At 39.5% G+C, this 12,834-nt stretch overlaps 1 protein-coding gene across 6 annotated transcripts in view; it reads left to right on the top strand.

Annotated features, from left to right (window-relative positions):
- Positions 1 to 712: 712 nt before the first annotated feature.
- LOC125446942 (ran GTPase-activating protein 1-like) overlaps positions 713 to 12,834 on the top strand; it is a 50,930-nt gene continuing 38,808 nt past the window's right edge. The window contains exons 1-4 of one of the 6 annotated variants that reach the window (XM_059640621.1): positions 713 to 826; positions 5,743 to 5,792; positions 7,557 to 7,678; positions 9,834 to 9,961. In XM_059640621.1, coding sequence (XP_059496604.1) covers positions 7,567 to 7,678; positions 9,834 to 9,961 — 240 coding nt within the window. In that variant the 5' untranslated portion in view covers positions 713 to 826; positions 5,743 to 5,792; positions 7,557 to 7,566. Of the gene's footprint in view, positions 827 to 1,242; positions 1,453 to 5,742; positions 5,793 to 7,463; positions 7,482 to 7,556; positions 7,679 to 9,833; positions 9,962 to 12,834 lie in introns of those variants that run through there. The other 5 variants (XM_059640624.1, XM_059640622.1, XM_059640625.1 and 2 more) reach the window with 5 other exon arrangements.

Below are 12,834 nucleotides of genomic sequence, written 5' to 3'. Positions count from 1 at the left end.
TCATTCATGGGATGAGGGCATTGTTGGCTAGGCCAGCATTTATTGCCCATCCCTAATTGCCCAGGGGGCAGTTATGAGTCAACCACACTGCTGTGGATCTGGAATCACATGTATCTAGTCTAAGTAAGGATGCCGGTTGCCTTCCCTAAAAGGACATTAGTGAACCAGGTCGATTTTTCTGACAATTGGCAATGGATTCACAGTCATCACTATACTTTTAATTCCAGATATTTATTGAATTTCAAATTCCATCATCTGGTGTGGTGGGATTCAAATTCCCAGAACATTAGCTGGGTCTCGGGATTAACAGCCCAGCAATAATACCACTCGGCCATTTCACCTTATCAAGTTTCTGAGGCTGCATTGTCAGTATCTCTCAGGGACGAAAAGATGCCAACCAAACGAAAACAACTGTGATATTTTAACTAGCTGAGGTTCAACGGGCAGAGAATCTGGCCACCAACTGCGAAAACGTACACAGCATGCTGCTTGTCATATGTCTCTGGGCCTGAAGAGGTTGCTGTGGAGCAAGCTGCCAAAAAGGCTCCTCTCGCCTTCGCGGCCGTTTCTCTCTTTAGTACGGGGGGGGGAAATCTGCGCAAAGTCCATCGGGAATTGTAGTTCATACGTCGACAGGGTACCCAGCAAGGATAGCGTACTTCCTCGACATTAAGAACTACAACTCCTATAACGCTCGGCTGCCAGCACATTCCAAGTGGAAAACGGCGGAACTTGCTAGAGGCCGGTTTGAAAAATATCTGACCGCCATTAACTCCAAAAATAGGCGTGCGGAGCCGGTAGACTCGAATTCGACCCTTTTTTTCTGGTAATTTTAAATTTTGTGTCACGTCTAATTTTTGTTGTTGTTCGTGTGAATGGAAATGTAGGCAAATTAATGCCTGCCAGTTAGTTAACGTTGTAGTTTGACAGCAAATGTCTCTTTTAATCGCATAACTGAGGAATACCACAGCAACATGTTTCATTAGTGATAATTGTGAAGTAACTTTTGTAATTTATTTTGTTTAATCATTCCATTCGATGAGGGAACGTTTTGATCCCCTGTTGTGGAGGGAGTGCAAGTGCAAGCGTGTTTCTCTTTGATAATTTTATCAATATAAACCGGGTTGTAATTTATATTTGGGGGGGGAAAAAATGTTTCCACCCCCGTTTTCCGATTCTTGTGTGGGCCACATGTCGTGAGGGTGTGAGTCAAAGTGTGGTGACGTCTGTACATGCCCTTTTCTCACCGGATGCGTCTTCAGCCTGAGTCAGGTTAAATAAGATGTTAGTCCATGTCGCTGTACTCCCTTGCTCCCTGGTGGCTGGTGCAATCTGAACCTGGAATACTGGAAGCTATCCTTTGCACCACGCAATCATGTCGCAGAGTGACTTCAATGGAGGATTTCTGTCTTATTACAATTTCCAGTAAGCACGCCAGCAAATGTCAGCAAGGTTAGTTTAGAAGAATGGGGAGATGCGCTGGTTGAAAACTAGGATATTCTGTGGTGCGGGGGTGGGGGCAGCTTGGATAGGGTGGAATCTAATTGTTTGGTGTTTACAGTAGATTAATAGGATAGCACACTGAACATTCCATGGAAACTCATTTTGAATTACTGATGGGCTCACAAAGATAAGGCAGCATTGAAAGCAGTGCAGATGGAAATGTAAGTGTTAATACTGAATGGCTTAGAAACATGATAAATTGAACTCAGTGTAGGCATGTGAGGCTTCTGCTGTGAATGCAAAGTGGTAGAATGGGTGAAAATGAACAATCAGAAGTGCAGAGAGACTTGAGGAAACAGGTGTGTTTTTAAAATCTCAAACTAATCAACTCCACCACTTATCCCACACGGGGTATTTGGTGGAATTTGAACCTTGGTGCACAGAACATTATATGTTTCTTGGGTAAAAGTTCAGCAATAATACCACTAGGCCATTCCTTCCGAAGGAAATAAATACAGCAATTAATCCAAAAAGACTTATTTAGAGGCAAAGGGTTTAGAGCAACATCAGAACTTGTCTATGTTGTATCTTTATCATAATATGGCATTCCAAGGCACTTTATATTTTGCTTCATAAAGTCTGTATAACCACTGAGCAGTGTGAGATATTGGGTCAGATGACCAAAAGCTTGGTCCATGAAGTAAACTTTAAATTATTTTAAAGGTGTACAGCAAGGTAGCATAGCAAAGTGATTGAGGGAAATTTTATAGAGCCAAGGTCTAGGTAGAAGGAGGTAAGGTCATTAAAGTTGTATTAGTACATCAACTCCAAAAGGCGGCATGGTGAGTAAGTGGTTAGCACTGCTGCCTCACACCCTTGGGTGACTATGGAGTTTGCATATTCTCCCTGTGTCTGCATGGGTTAATGCCAGATGCTTTGATTTCCTCCCATAGTCCAAAGATGTGCAAGTTAGGTTCATTGGCTATGCTAAATTGCCCATAGTGTCCAGCTTGTGTAGATTAGGTGCATTAGCCATTGGCAATGTGGGGAGAATGGTGTAGATGGGATGCTCTTTAATGGTCAGAATGGACTTATTGGGCCAAATGGCCTGTCTGTACAGTAGGGATTCTATATTAGCATAGCCTGTGACTGTCTGAGGAACAGATTTTTATGACAAAGACCTCAAACCAGATACCAGGCTCATGGTTCACCAGACAGTTGTTACCAGCTCTCATGTTTGTGTCTAAGATGTAGACCACAAACTACTTGAGAAATATCACCAGTGATGTCTCTGCAAAATTCTGTAAATCCACTGGCTGGATAGCTGCTCCAATATCAATGTCCTCAAGCCAACAACTCCAGCATCGAGACACTGGTTACAGTCAGTTAGTTGCATTGAGTGGGACTCACCATCTATGTGCCTGATACACGACTTCGAGAACAAGCTGTGTACCCTGAGCTTCATCTCAACAGCCAGTTACTACTTAGGGGAAACGCTTTGAAGACTTCCCCTCAGCCTTTCCGAAAATTGTGATATCCTGACCAAATCATGAGGATCTGTAGCCCAAAACTACTCAATGGGGAGCCATGCAGGTGCTATCCATTTGAGTATCTCTGATGGGTCTAGATGGAAACCAATCACAAACAGTGGAGAAATTACGCAAAATAATCAAGTGTTCACCCATTGCTTTAGCAACATCACCTGGCCCACCTGTGGCAGGGTTTGTGGATCCAGTATTGGACTGAAACTGAAGTTGAAGCAAATCATCATTCAAACAAAGAAGCTAAGAAGAAGAATTAAAATTAAAATGTGGATGCTTAAGTCCAAAATTAGAAGACAGCACACACTGTGGAGGGGGTTATAAGGCTAAAGGTTAGAGCTTTGGGTGGGGACAAATCCATGGTCAGTTTAGATGGCTGCTGAACAAAATATTGTGTGAGAACGAATGAAGACTGCAGAACCTTTGATAACCTCAAGCTTGTGGAGAATAGAATGTGAGAAGGTGACCAGAAATGTGGAATAAATACACATGTGGATGAAAACTTCAGAGGAGTTGAGATGGGGCAGAGCTGAGAGATTATGTGGAGGTGGCAATGAATGGTTTTAGTAGTGGCTCAGAAATGTGGTTGAAATCTCATTGAGAGCTCAAATAGGACAAGAAAATTGCCAATATCCTTGGTTGTTTAGAAGAGAGATAGAGTTGACAAGGACATGGAATTTGTGGTGGTAACCATTGGTGGTGGCTTCAGTATATATAGGTGCTGTTCACCTGGAATGCTGTGTTCAGCTTTAGGCACCACGATAGGATGTTTATATTGGTCTTTGAGGGAGTGCAAACTGTTTTAATAAATTGGTTTATGAACTTGGGATCTGGCTAGGACTGTATTTCCTGAAGTTTTGAAAATTAAGATGACCTGATTGAAGTTTGAAATACTGGGGGAAAATAGTTTCTCTCTGCTGGCTTGAGAGTCTCGAAATAGGCACAATCAAATTTACAGCAGACCCTACAAGACTGAAATTAGGAAACATGTTAAAAGGAAAAGATGGTAAAAATTTAGATCACTGCTGCAGGTGGCGGTTGATGAATCTATTAAGTTAAAATCATGGATTGATAGGTCTTTGTTTAGCAGAGGTATTTAGGGTTTTTTGGACAAAGGAAGATGTACGGAATTGCGTTGCAGACCAATCATCATCTCACTAAATGATGGAGCAGGTATGAGTAGCTAAATGGCCTCCTGTATGGCAGCAACTTTCCATTTTGAGGGTATTTTTAAGTTAAAACTACCAAAATAGGTTAAAATATAGGTGTTTGTAGATCTAACACTGTAGCACTAGTAGGAGTCGTTTGAATATTATGCTAATGTTAAAATAATATTTGGTTTACATTTTACATTTGTTTCTCTCTGCAGTTATTATTGTGCATTATGGGATTGTGAACCATTTTATTGTAAATTTGTTTTTATGATATTTAAACTCTTCTTTGTCTTTGTCAAATCGGTCTCAATTATTTGAATGTTCTTCTGGCCAACTTCCTTTACTCAATCTTCTCTCAACTTCAACTCTCCCCCAAAAAAATCCTATCCCTATGTAAATGTTTGGCTCTTTAGCCATGGAATTCTCTTTCCAAATCTCAGAATCTGATCACTTTCCTTCCACTCCAGTGATGGTGGATTGAGTTGTCTTATTTGCTCCCGTTCAGGTGAGATTTTAAACCAGGGCCTCTGCTTAGTCAGCTGGACATAGAAGGCCCCCTGATCATGAAGAGGGCTTGGAGTTCTGTTGTTGGCCTGACCTAGTATTTCTTCCCTACAGATACTAGACTTAACAAAGCACCCGAATTTTGTCTGTAAAAAATAAAGCACATCTAATTGCATTGGCAGTGATAACATTTCAAATGCTTAAGATGCAAGTCTGTTATTAAGAAAATCAAACTGGGGCAACTTATGGGAATGTTACAAGATAATCACAAATGTTTGCGATTGATGCTTATCAGTACCTTGTACAATTGCTCTTTTGTTTCTAATTTCTGAAGTACCTGCACTACATGATAGATATCTTGCAGATAAAAATATAGTGCAGTGAACAACCTTAGAATCCTTGGTGTACTCTTATGAAGTGATCTTACCATCACTATCATGCCTTTCCTAAATCTAACTGTGTAACAGTGACTTTGAGGCTTGTAATTATTTTCTAGGGGCATACAGGGCATTTACATCCTTGAGCCTGTATCCGATTCAACAACCAACTTGCACTCTAACTCCACCATTGCCTTAAATTTCTCACTATTTTACCAGAGAGGGAACTAATAGTTGACACCAACCAGAATCCTTTTATAAATCATTCCCATGATACCTTAGTGGGAAAGTGCATCACGTGGAGTTGTAGTAGTTGTCCATGAAAACGAGGAAGATTCAAGTTTTATCTCCTACTTTGTGTGCAGTGGTCTCACTGGAGGCCAATGGTGGGCGGGGTGATGTTGAGTTGCAATTGTTCTCTGAACCGTTTGACTAAAGAAAAGAAAAAGAAGCATACTTGTGACTACTGCCTGTTAATTTCTGCAGGAAACGGTCTGTTTGGATGTCAGTTGGGTATAAAATTGGGATTAGACATGGCATTCCACAAGGTTAATTAAGAAAACAGTGCTTATTGTGTATCCCAAGGAAGATCATTATTTGGTTGAGATATTGAAGGATTGCCAGAACCTCTGCAACCATATTCCTAAAATGATTATTTAGCAAATTTTGTTTGTGTTGAAAATTAAGAACTGCTTTACTCTGTTGAACCTAATTTTTTGCCAGTTATAGAATGAAACTAGTGGAAGAGGAAGCAAGGCAAGCACTGTTGGAAGGTAAAGCATGTGCTGATTTCCATAATTAACATGCGAATGTCTAAAATGCTGTATTAATTTTGTAAGGAAGGTCAGTAAGGGGTACAGGCAGACGGGAGAACAGAAGGAGAACATCTGTTACTCATGGGTTTCCTATCATCATTCTGGAACTGAAGTGTTTCAGTGAACCATGGTTGAACTAACTTGTGTTCTTCAAATAAGTACTGTGTATGTATTAATCTGAAGCACCTTTTAATACTTAAACATGATCTCAAGCATTTAATTGAGGCATAATCAAAAAGCAAGTGATAATGAGGCTTGCTCTAGTCAAAGTGTGTCTTTTATGGAGAGCATTTAAGTAGGCGGGGAAAGTGAAGGAAATTTTAGAACATTAAAGTTTAGGTAGTGAAAGGCACAACTATTTAAAGGATGGCAGTGGGAGGTGAGAGTTCACAAGGCTTCAGAATGTGTTAAATGATGGAAGAGATTAGAGACTGTGGTTAGTTTATTAAGGGATTTATACACGGGCTGAGTGTTCTGTTTGGAAATGTTGAGGAACTATAAATAAACATTGGTCAGCAAGTACAGGAATGATGGGTGAGGTGAAATTTAATGTGGGATATATTATGAGCAGCCATTTTCCAATGAGATGAATAATGTGAACAATGGGTGGCCAGACAATAGCTATGGAACCTGGAGATCTTTTAATAGAAAAGTCCCTTTTTTTTAACACGCTGTATTATTGTGCCACAGGAAGTAGAGTTTTGTGGTGGAAAGTATATGCAGTTGGAAATGTAGCCCCAGGTTGATGTAGTTGTGAGCAATCTGGTTCACTTTGCTTCTCTTCTCGGCAACCTTCTTAGTTTGTTTTGGGAGCTAATGTCAATAACTTCAGTCTTCCCAATTTTTAACTGGAAGAAATTGCACTTAGTCAAGACTAGATGTCGAAGAAGTAGCCTGAAAGTGGAGAGATTGAGAAGGTGCTCGGAGAGGTAAAGTTGAACACCATCAGCATGTACGTAGAGGAAGGGTCAATGGCCAGGGGTAGATCTCTGGCAATTTGGAGATATTTTGAGTGTAGGCAGAGGAACTAAAAGCAATAAATCCCCTAGACTGTGGAAGGTATGCAGCTGAGGACATGCCTCATGCCCTGATAGTTGTAGGTTTGAGTTAGTGTATTTGTCGTTTTAATCCACCGTTCCTGGGTGGAACACTTGCTGGAAGCTCTTCACTCCGCTTTTGGAAAGTAGTGTTTAGATTTTTGGGAAAACAAGCACTTCCTATTGGTCAACATTAAAATATGTTTGAAGTTGTACTAGAGGTTTAATGCTGTTTTTCTTCAAATAATTTAAAAGTACAGGCCTTATGAAAGCGTTGAACTGAGATGTTAATCAAAGTGGATATTTCTTTCTAAGTGAGGCAGTTTGCAATTATGGAGTGCTTCAATCTTGGGTATGGCAGAGCAGCAAATCTTTCTCCTTGGGAGACTGGACAGTTGCTGAGGTTAAAATGGCATCACTGATGAAAAGATTATCACCAAGATGTGATAAATCTCCAAGGAGTTATAATGTATGGGTTAATGGAGAAGGACACTTTTTTCTAATGTTATTACATTGGGGATTATCACCAACGCAACAGAATTTTATGTAGCGTAACTGGAAAAATACTTCCTGCAGATCATACGCTCCTCGACTTAAACTAGTTCAACTGGTATGTTTTTATCATGTTTACTTAATTGCTTTGAAACTCGATGGACTGTTTAAAATGTATTCTGTTTTTCACCAGGTGTTAGGAGATGGCTTCTGAGGATATCTCTCAGCTGGTGGATGCCCTTGCAAAGACTCAAGTGGGTGGGGGAGAGCTGAGTTTCAAAGGCCGTGCCCTAAAGCTTGACACAGCTGAAGCTGGTATGTGAATACAAATCTGATGTGGATTGGACTGGACTGGATATCAGATATCTTGGGATATTGGGTAAAAGAAAGAAGGAAATTGGTGGAAGTTTGTAACAAAATCAATAATCATTGGAGGTCTACAATCATGAATATTTAAATTGTTAACAGGTGCAGAAAATAAGAGGCCAACTGGCCCTTATCTAGAAGAATAGTGTACAAATGGATGGCTGGAGCGGTATGTGTGTGTGTTGGGGAGTGCTTCTGTGATGTTGCCCCTACCTCTGAGCCAGAAGGCCTGGATTCAAGTCCATCCTTTTGTTTTTGTGTCATTGAATGTCTGAACAGTTTGACTTCAAACTAAGTACAGATAGAAAGAAGTCATGTGGCAGCTGCAGTTAGACCGCACCTAGGGAACTTTGAGCAGGGAACCTGGACACCAAAGCTTAGGAAAGATCTTTTGGCCTTGTAGGAAATGTAGGTTAGATTTAGCAGAGACTGAAGGATTAAGTTAATGAAAAAAATGAAATCTAAGGGTATCTTGCCTTGAACTTACAAAGCACAGAAGGAAAATAGGAAAATACCTTACTATTTCTACTTAGCGGATTCTTAGGTTTGAGGCCTATTTGAAAAATTAGACCTCAGTGTTTGAGTGAAATTTTGAAGGACTTGGGTATGTGGGTTGATTTTTATTTTTTGAAGTGTAGAACTGTCAAAAAATGGCATTGATATGAGATTGAATTTTAATTGTAAACCAAGTCAATAGATTTTTTTTCCACAAGGTATTAACATAGGGAGATGTTAGGGACTTTTGGTTATAGGTCAGCCATTATTTTATTGTAAAGAGTAATAGGCCCAAGGAACTAAATGTTATGCTTAATTTCATGTCAGTCAGCAGTTGTTACGTGTTAACATTCTTTTCAGGATATTGAGCAAAAAAGTTTTGTTCAAGCATAATTTCTTCGTGTTGTGGACTCTGAGTTGAAAGATGCACAACAGACGTTTGAAGCACTGACAGTTGGTGTACTTGCTGTCTGACAAGTTTACACGATGCAGTGTTATCAGAGATGTTGACTTAAAAGTTCATAATGCAAGGGTGATGGATAAAACACAGCACAAGGCAGTGAATGCAGGTTAAGATTGGGTAGATTATTATGAAGATGTTTAACTTTTTGGCATGAATATGAAATCAAATGATTGTTCGTGATGCAAGTATTTTAATTTGTTCGAGATTAGCGAGGAAGGTTGTGAATTTGGCCACTATGCCACAAGGAAGATTAGAAAAAAGTCTAATATTTAATTAGAGATTGCTGAACACTGGTATCGTGGAATTGGGGTGTCCTACTATGTGAATCACAGTCTGTTTGTGGGTACAGCAAGTGAAAAAGAAGGTGAACGTAATAAAGATGTTTTGCTGCGGGTGTACAGGCTATGGGGTGTGACCATATCTGGAGTACTATGTGCGGTTAAGTCTCCTTATTTAACAAAGGGCATAATGGCATCAGAAGTAGAATAAGTTCACTTGAATGATCCCTGGGATGGAAGTCTTTGTTTATAAAGAAAGGTTGGACAGTTTGGCCCTGTATCTATTGTATTTTACAAGATTTACAGTGCTTTTGTTGAACCACATGCAATCTTGAAGGCTCTTGACAAGAGTGGATTCTGAAAGGATATTCTCCCTTATGGAGAGATGTAGGGATGTAATTTAAAAACAAAGGGTCTCCCTTTAAGGCAGAGATAAGAGAACATTTTCTGTGAGGTCTGTGGAATTATTTTTGGCACAGTTACTTCAAATAATTTTAAGGCTGAGATGGGTAAATTCTTGACTAACAAAATAATTGACGAGTGTTTGGGTATGTGGTACAAAATATGCCATACAAAACCGTTCCGGCAAATATACAGCACAAGTTATCCCATAGTTACTCCTAGTTCTCCAGGTTCATATTTTCCTGTTATTACCAAGTTGAAACTTTTAATACAGAATTGTTCTGCTTGACCTGAAGTTAAGGGGGACATGTTTAAAATATGGGAGGTTTAGCATTTATGATGAGTGTAATAGGATTATAAGTCTACGGATGATCCAATATTGTTTAGCCTAGAGAGGAAAAATATATTAGTGACATTTGCTGGGTGGTATCCTGTTTTTCAATGCCATTTATTCTCCTTTGCCCAGCTGCTGAGATTATTGAAGAGATTAACAGATTTGAACACCTGCAGGCATTACGCCTCGAAGGAAACACAATCGGTGTAGAAGCTGCTAAAGCTATGGCCAGGAGTCTATCTAATAAAAAGGAATTGCAGGTATGGATTGACTTTATTTTAGGTTTGTGTATTTTATCAGCACCAATATTTACTCCAGTAAATAAACCATGGCTTCCTGGGAACTAAATTAGCCAGCAGAAGTCAATGCGAGCTGAGTTCTATCTTTTGGGTGCTAAATCTAAGTATTGAGATTAGTGTGACTTGGACTGTCGATTCAAATCAATGTAAGTTCACAACTAAACAATGAGATTGATTTGTCTAAATTAACTCTATTAGAGAACAATTCATGTTACAAAAACAGATTTGGTGTTCTGAAGAAGGGTCACTGGATCATGTTGACTCTGCTCTCTGCTGCCAGTCCTGCTGAGTTTTTCCAGCATCCACAGTTTTGGTTTTAATTCATATTACGTTGTTTAGTTAGAGCACAGAAGCAGATTATTTGGCCCAACATGTACAAGTTGATATTAGAAGGATGAGGAAGATGATGTTCAAAGATGCTTTTTGGATGATATACTAAGCTACCTTGGAGAGATGCAAAAGGACTTGTCACGATTCAAAGGAAAATAGGAGGTTGCTTTGTGTCATAGTCTTCTACGATACCAGAAAAAGATTCTGATTCTTCAACTCATTCGTGGAGCTATTTTTGAATGTTGTTCATTTTTACCTGCAAGAATAATGATGATGCTTCAAGTGAGGCTTAAAGCTTGAGCTGTAAATCCAAGTTAAAACATGATGTTGGAATTAGGTGCTGAGCAGGTCAGGCAACATTCATGGAGAAAGGATTAACACTTTGGATCCATGTGACAATACAACTTAAGCACATAAGTTTGCACTTTGAATTTATTTAATGACACCGACCTCTGTAATAAAGAATTTCATAGATTCTCAAATGGTGAACCCTTCCCCTAAGATTATGCCCTCCAATATTAAAATCCCCTCACAATTTCTCCACATCCACTGTGTCAAGGCTCCTAAAATCTTCTGATTCAGTGTTGTCTCTTTTTTCTCATTTTCCTAAACTACAATGAATACAAGCCCAACCTACTCAACTTATCCTCATGAAGCAATTCCTGCATAACCAGAATTAACGTAGTGGACTTTCTCTGGACTGCCTCCCATGCCGATGGTAGCTCCCCTTTAGATGAGGGGACCAAAACTGTCCTCAATATTCTAGGAGTATGTAGTGCCTTGTATAGTTTCATCAAGACTTCCTTATTGTATTCCATTCCTTTTTTTTAAAAATAAAACCAACAGTCCATTTGCTTTTCCTATTAATGTGGTGAACGTAGGCTAGTCTTTTTAACTCACGCCTGAGGGCTCTTAAATTCCTTGATGCTGTAGTTTTCTGCAGGCTTTCTGCATTTAAATTACAGTTACTCCTCTATTCTTGCCAAAGTGCATTATTTCTCATTTCTCTGCACTAGATTCCGTCTGCTAAGATTTTGCTCACTGACTTAACCTGTCCGTATCCCTCTGTGGATTCTCTGTTATCCTCAATCAGTTGTTTTCCTCCCTATTTTTGTCAGCTGCGAAACTGGCAACAGTACATTCACTTCGTATAGTATTCAGGTCATTAATATATACTGTTGATGATCTGTCTTTAGTTTTGTAAACTCTCTTGCTTGAGAAGCTTTTTTGGGATCTCTTGTTAGTGATCAAGTCCTTAGTAGTTGGAATTCTTTCTCTGTGAGATTGCCAGCTTTATGCTAGTCTTAAAGTTCTCTCTGTTGACTGTTTTCCATTTCAGTTTGAAACCATCCTAAATATACTGCAATTTTTGAGATTGTGCTTTGTCACTAGTGAATAAATTGAAGTCTAATCTGATGAGTAAAAAAAAATGTAAAGCAGATAACATTGCATGAAAGGTCATCAGATTAAAGTACTAATTTTGTTTTCTCACAGAAGTTACCAAACTTATTGAGTATTTCTAACGTGAAGAATCATGGAATTGTTACAACCCAATAACAGCCATTTGGCCTGATTTCCAAGTACTCCATTTCTATAAAATTTCAATAATCTGCTTGGCCACAGTATGGAAATGCTACTTCTGCCGATGGGCAGAAACGCATTTGCTAGAAGTAGCCAAAGTAAACTTATTAGCATACCGCTAACCCTTTTAATATGGGAACCTTAAGCTATTCTAATTTTGTTTTCTTTGTTCCCCACTTCATTGCAGTGCAGTGCAGCTCCTCTGCACCAACGGTCTTTGTGCCTACATTTATAAAGGGAGCCTTCAAATCTAACTTCATCTTAGTCTATGCAATAGCTGATTAGCATCTGAATAACTGCTAGGACCTTGTTGGAGTTGGTAACAGATTCTTCAAGATCTCAGCTGTGAAGCTATTTCTTCCTGGCTGAATTGATAGGATAAATAGGCAAGGTCTTTTCTTCAGGGTGAGGGAGTCCAAAATGTAGAGATCATAGGTTTAAGGTGAGAGGGGAAAGATACGAAAAGGACCTAAAGTGCAACTCTTGCATGCAGAGGGTGGTACGTGTGTGGAACAGGCTGCCAGAGGAAGTGGTGAAGGGTGGTACAATTGCAACATTTAAATGTTATCTGGATGTGTAAATGAATAGGAAGGTTTAGACAGATGTGGGCCACATGCTGGCAAATGGGACTACATTCATATAGGATATCTGGTTGGCATGGATGAGTTGGACCGAAGGGTCTGCTTCTGTGCAGTATATCTCTGACTCTACAATTGAGAGTAATTGTTACAAGGTTAGTCATTGGCTGTTTTGGACTAGGATGAGAGATTTTTTGATTTCTGAATCTTCGGAGTTCTGAGTATATTCAAGATGAGAATTGATAGATGAGATGGGAAAGTTGAGATATACATGTTCTGCTATGTCTTATGGTGCAAAAGGTCTGAGGGTCTCCTGCAGCTTATGAATTGCAGGCAGAGGGGGAA

This window comes from Stegostoma tigrinum, chromosome 38 (assembly GCF_030684315.1).
Source record: "Stegostoma tigrinum isolate sSteTig4 chromosome 38, sSteTig4.hap1, whole genome shotgun sequence".
NCBI classification, from domain to species: Eukaryota; Metazoa; Chordata; class Chondrichthyes; order Orectolobiformes; family Stegostomatidae; genus Stegostoma; species Stegostoma tigrinum.
The sequence above is the reverse complement of the archived record's forward strand: the minus strand, read 5'-3'. Positions and strand labels throughout refer to the sequence as shown.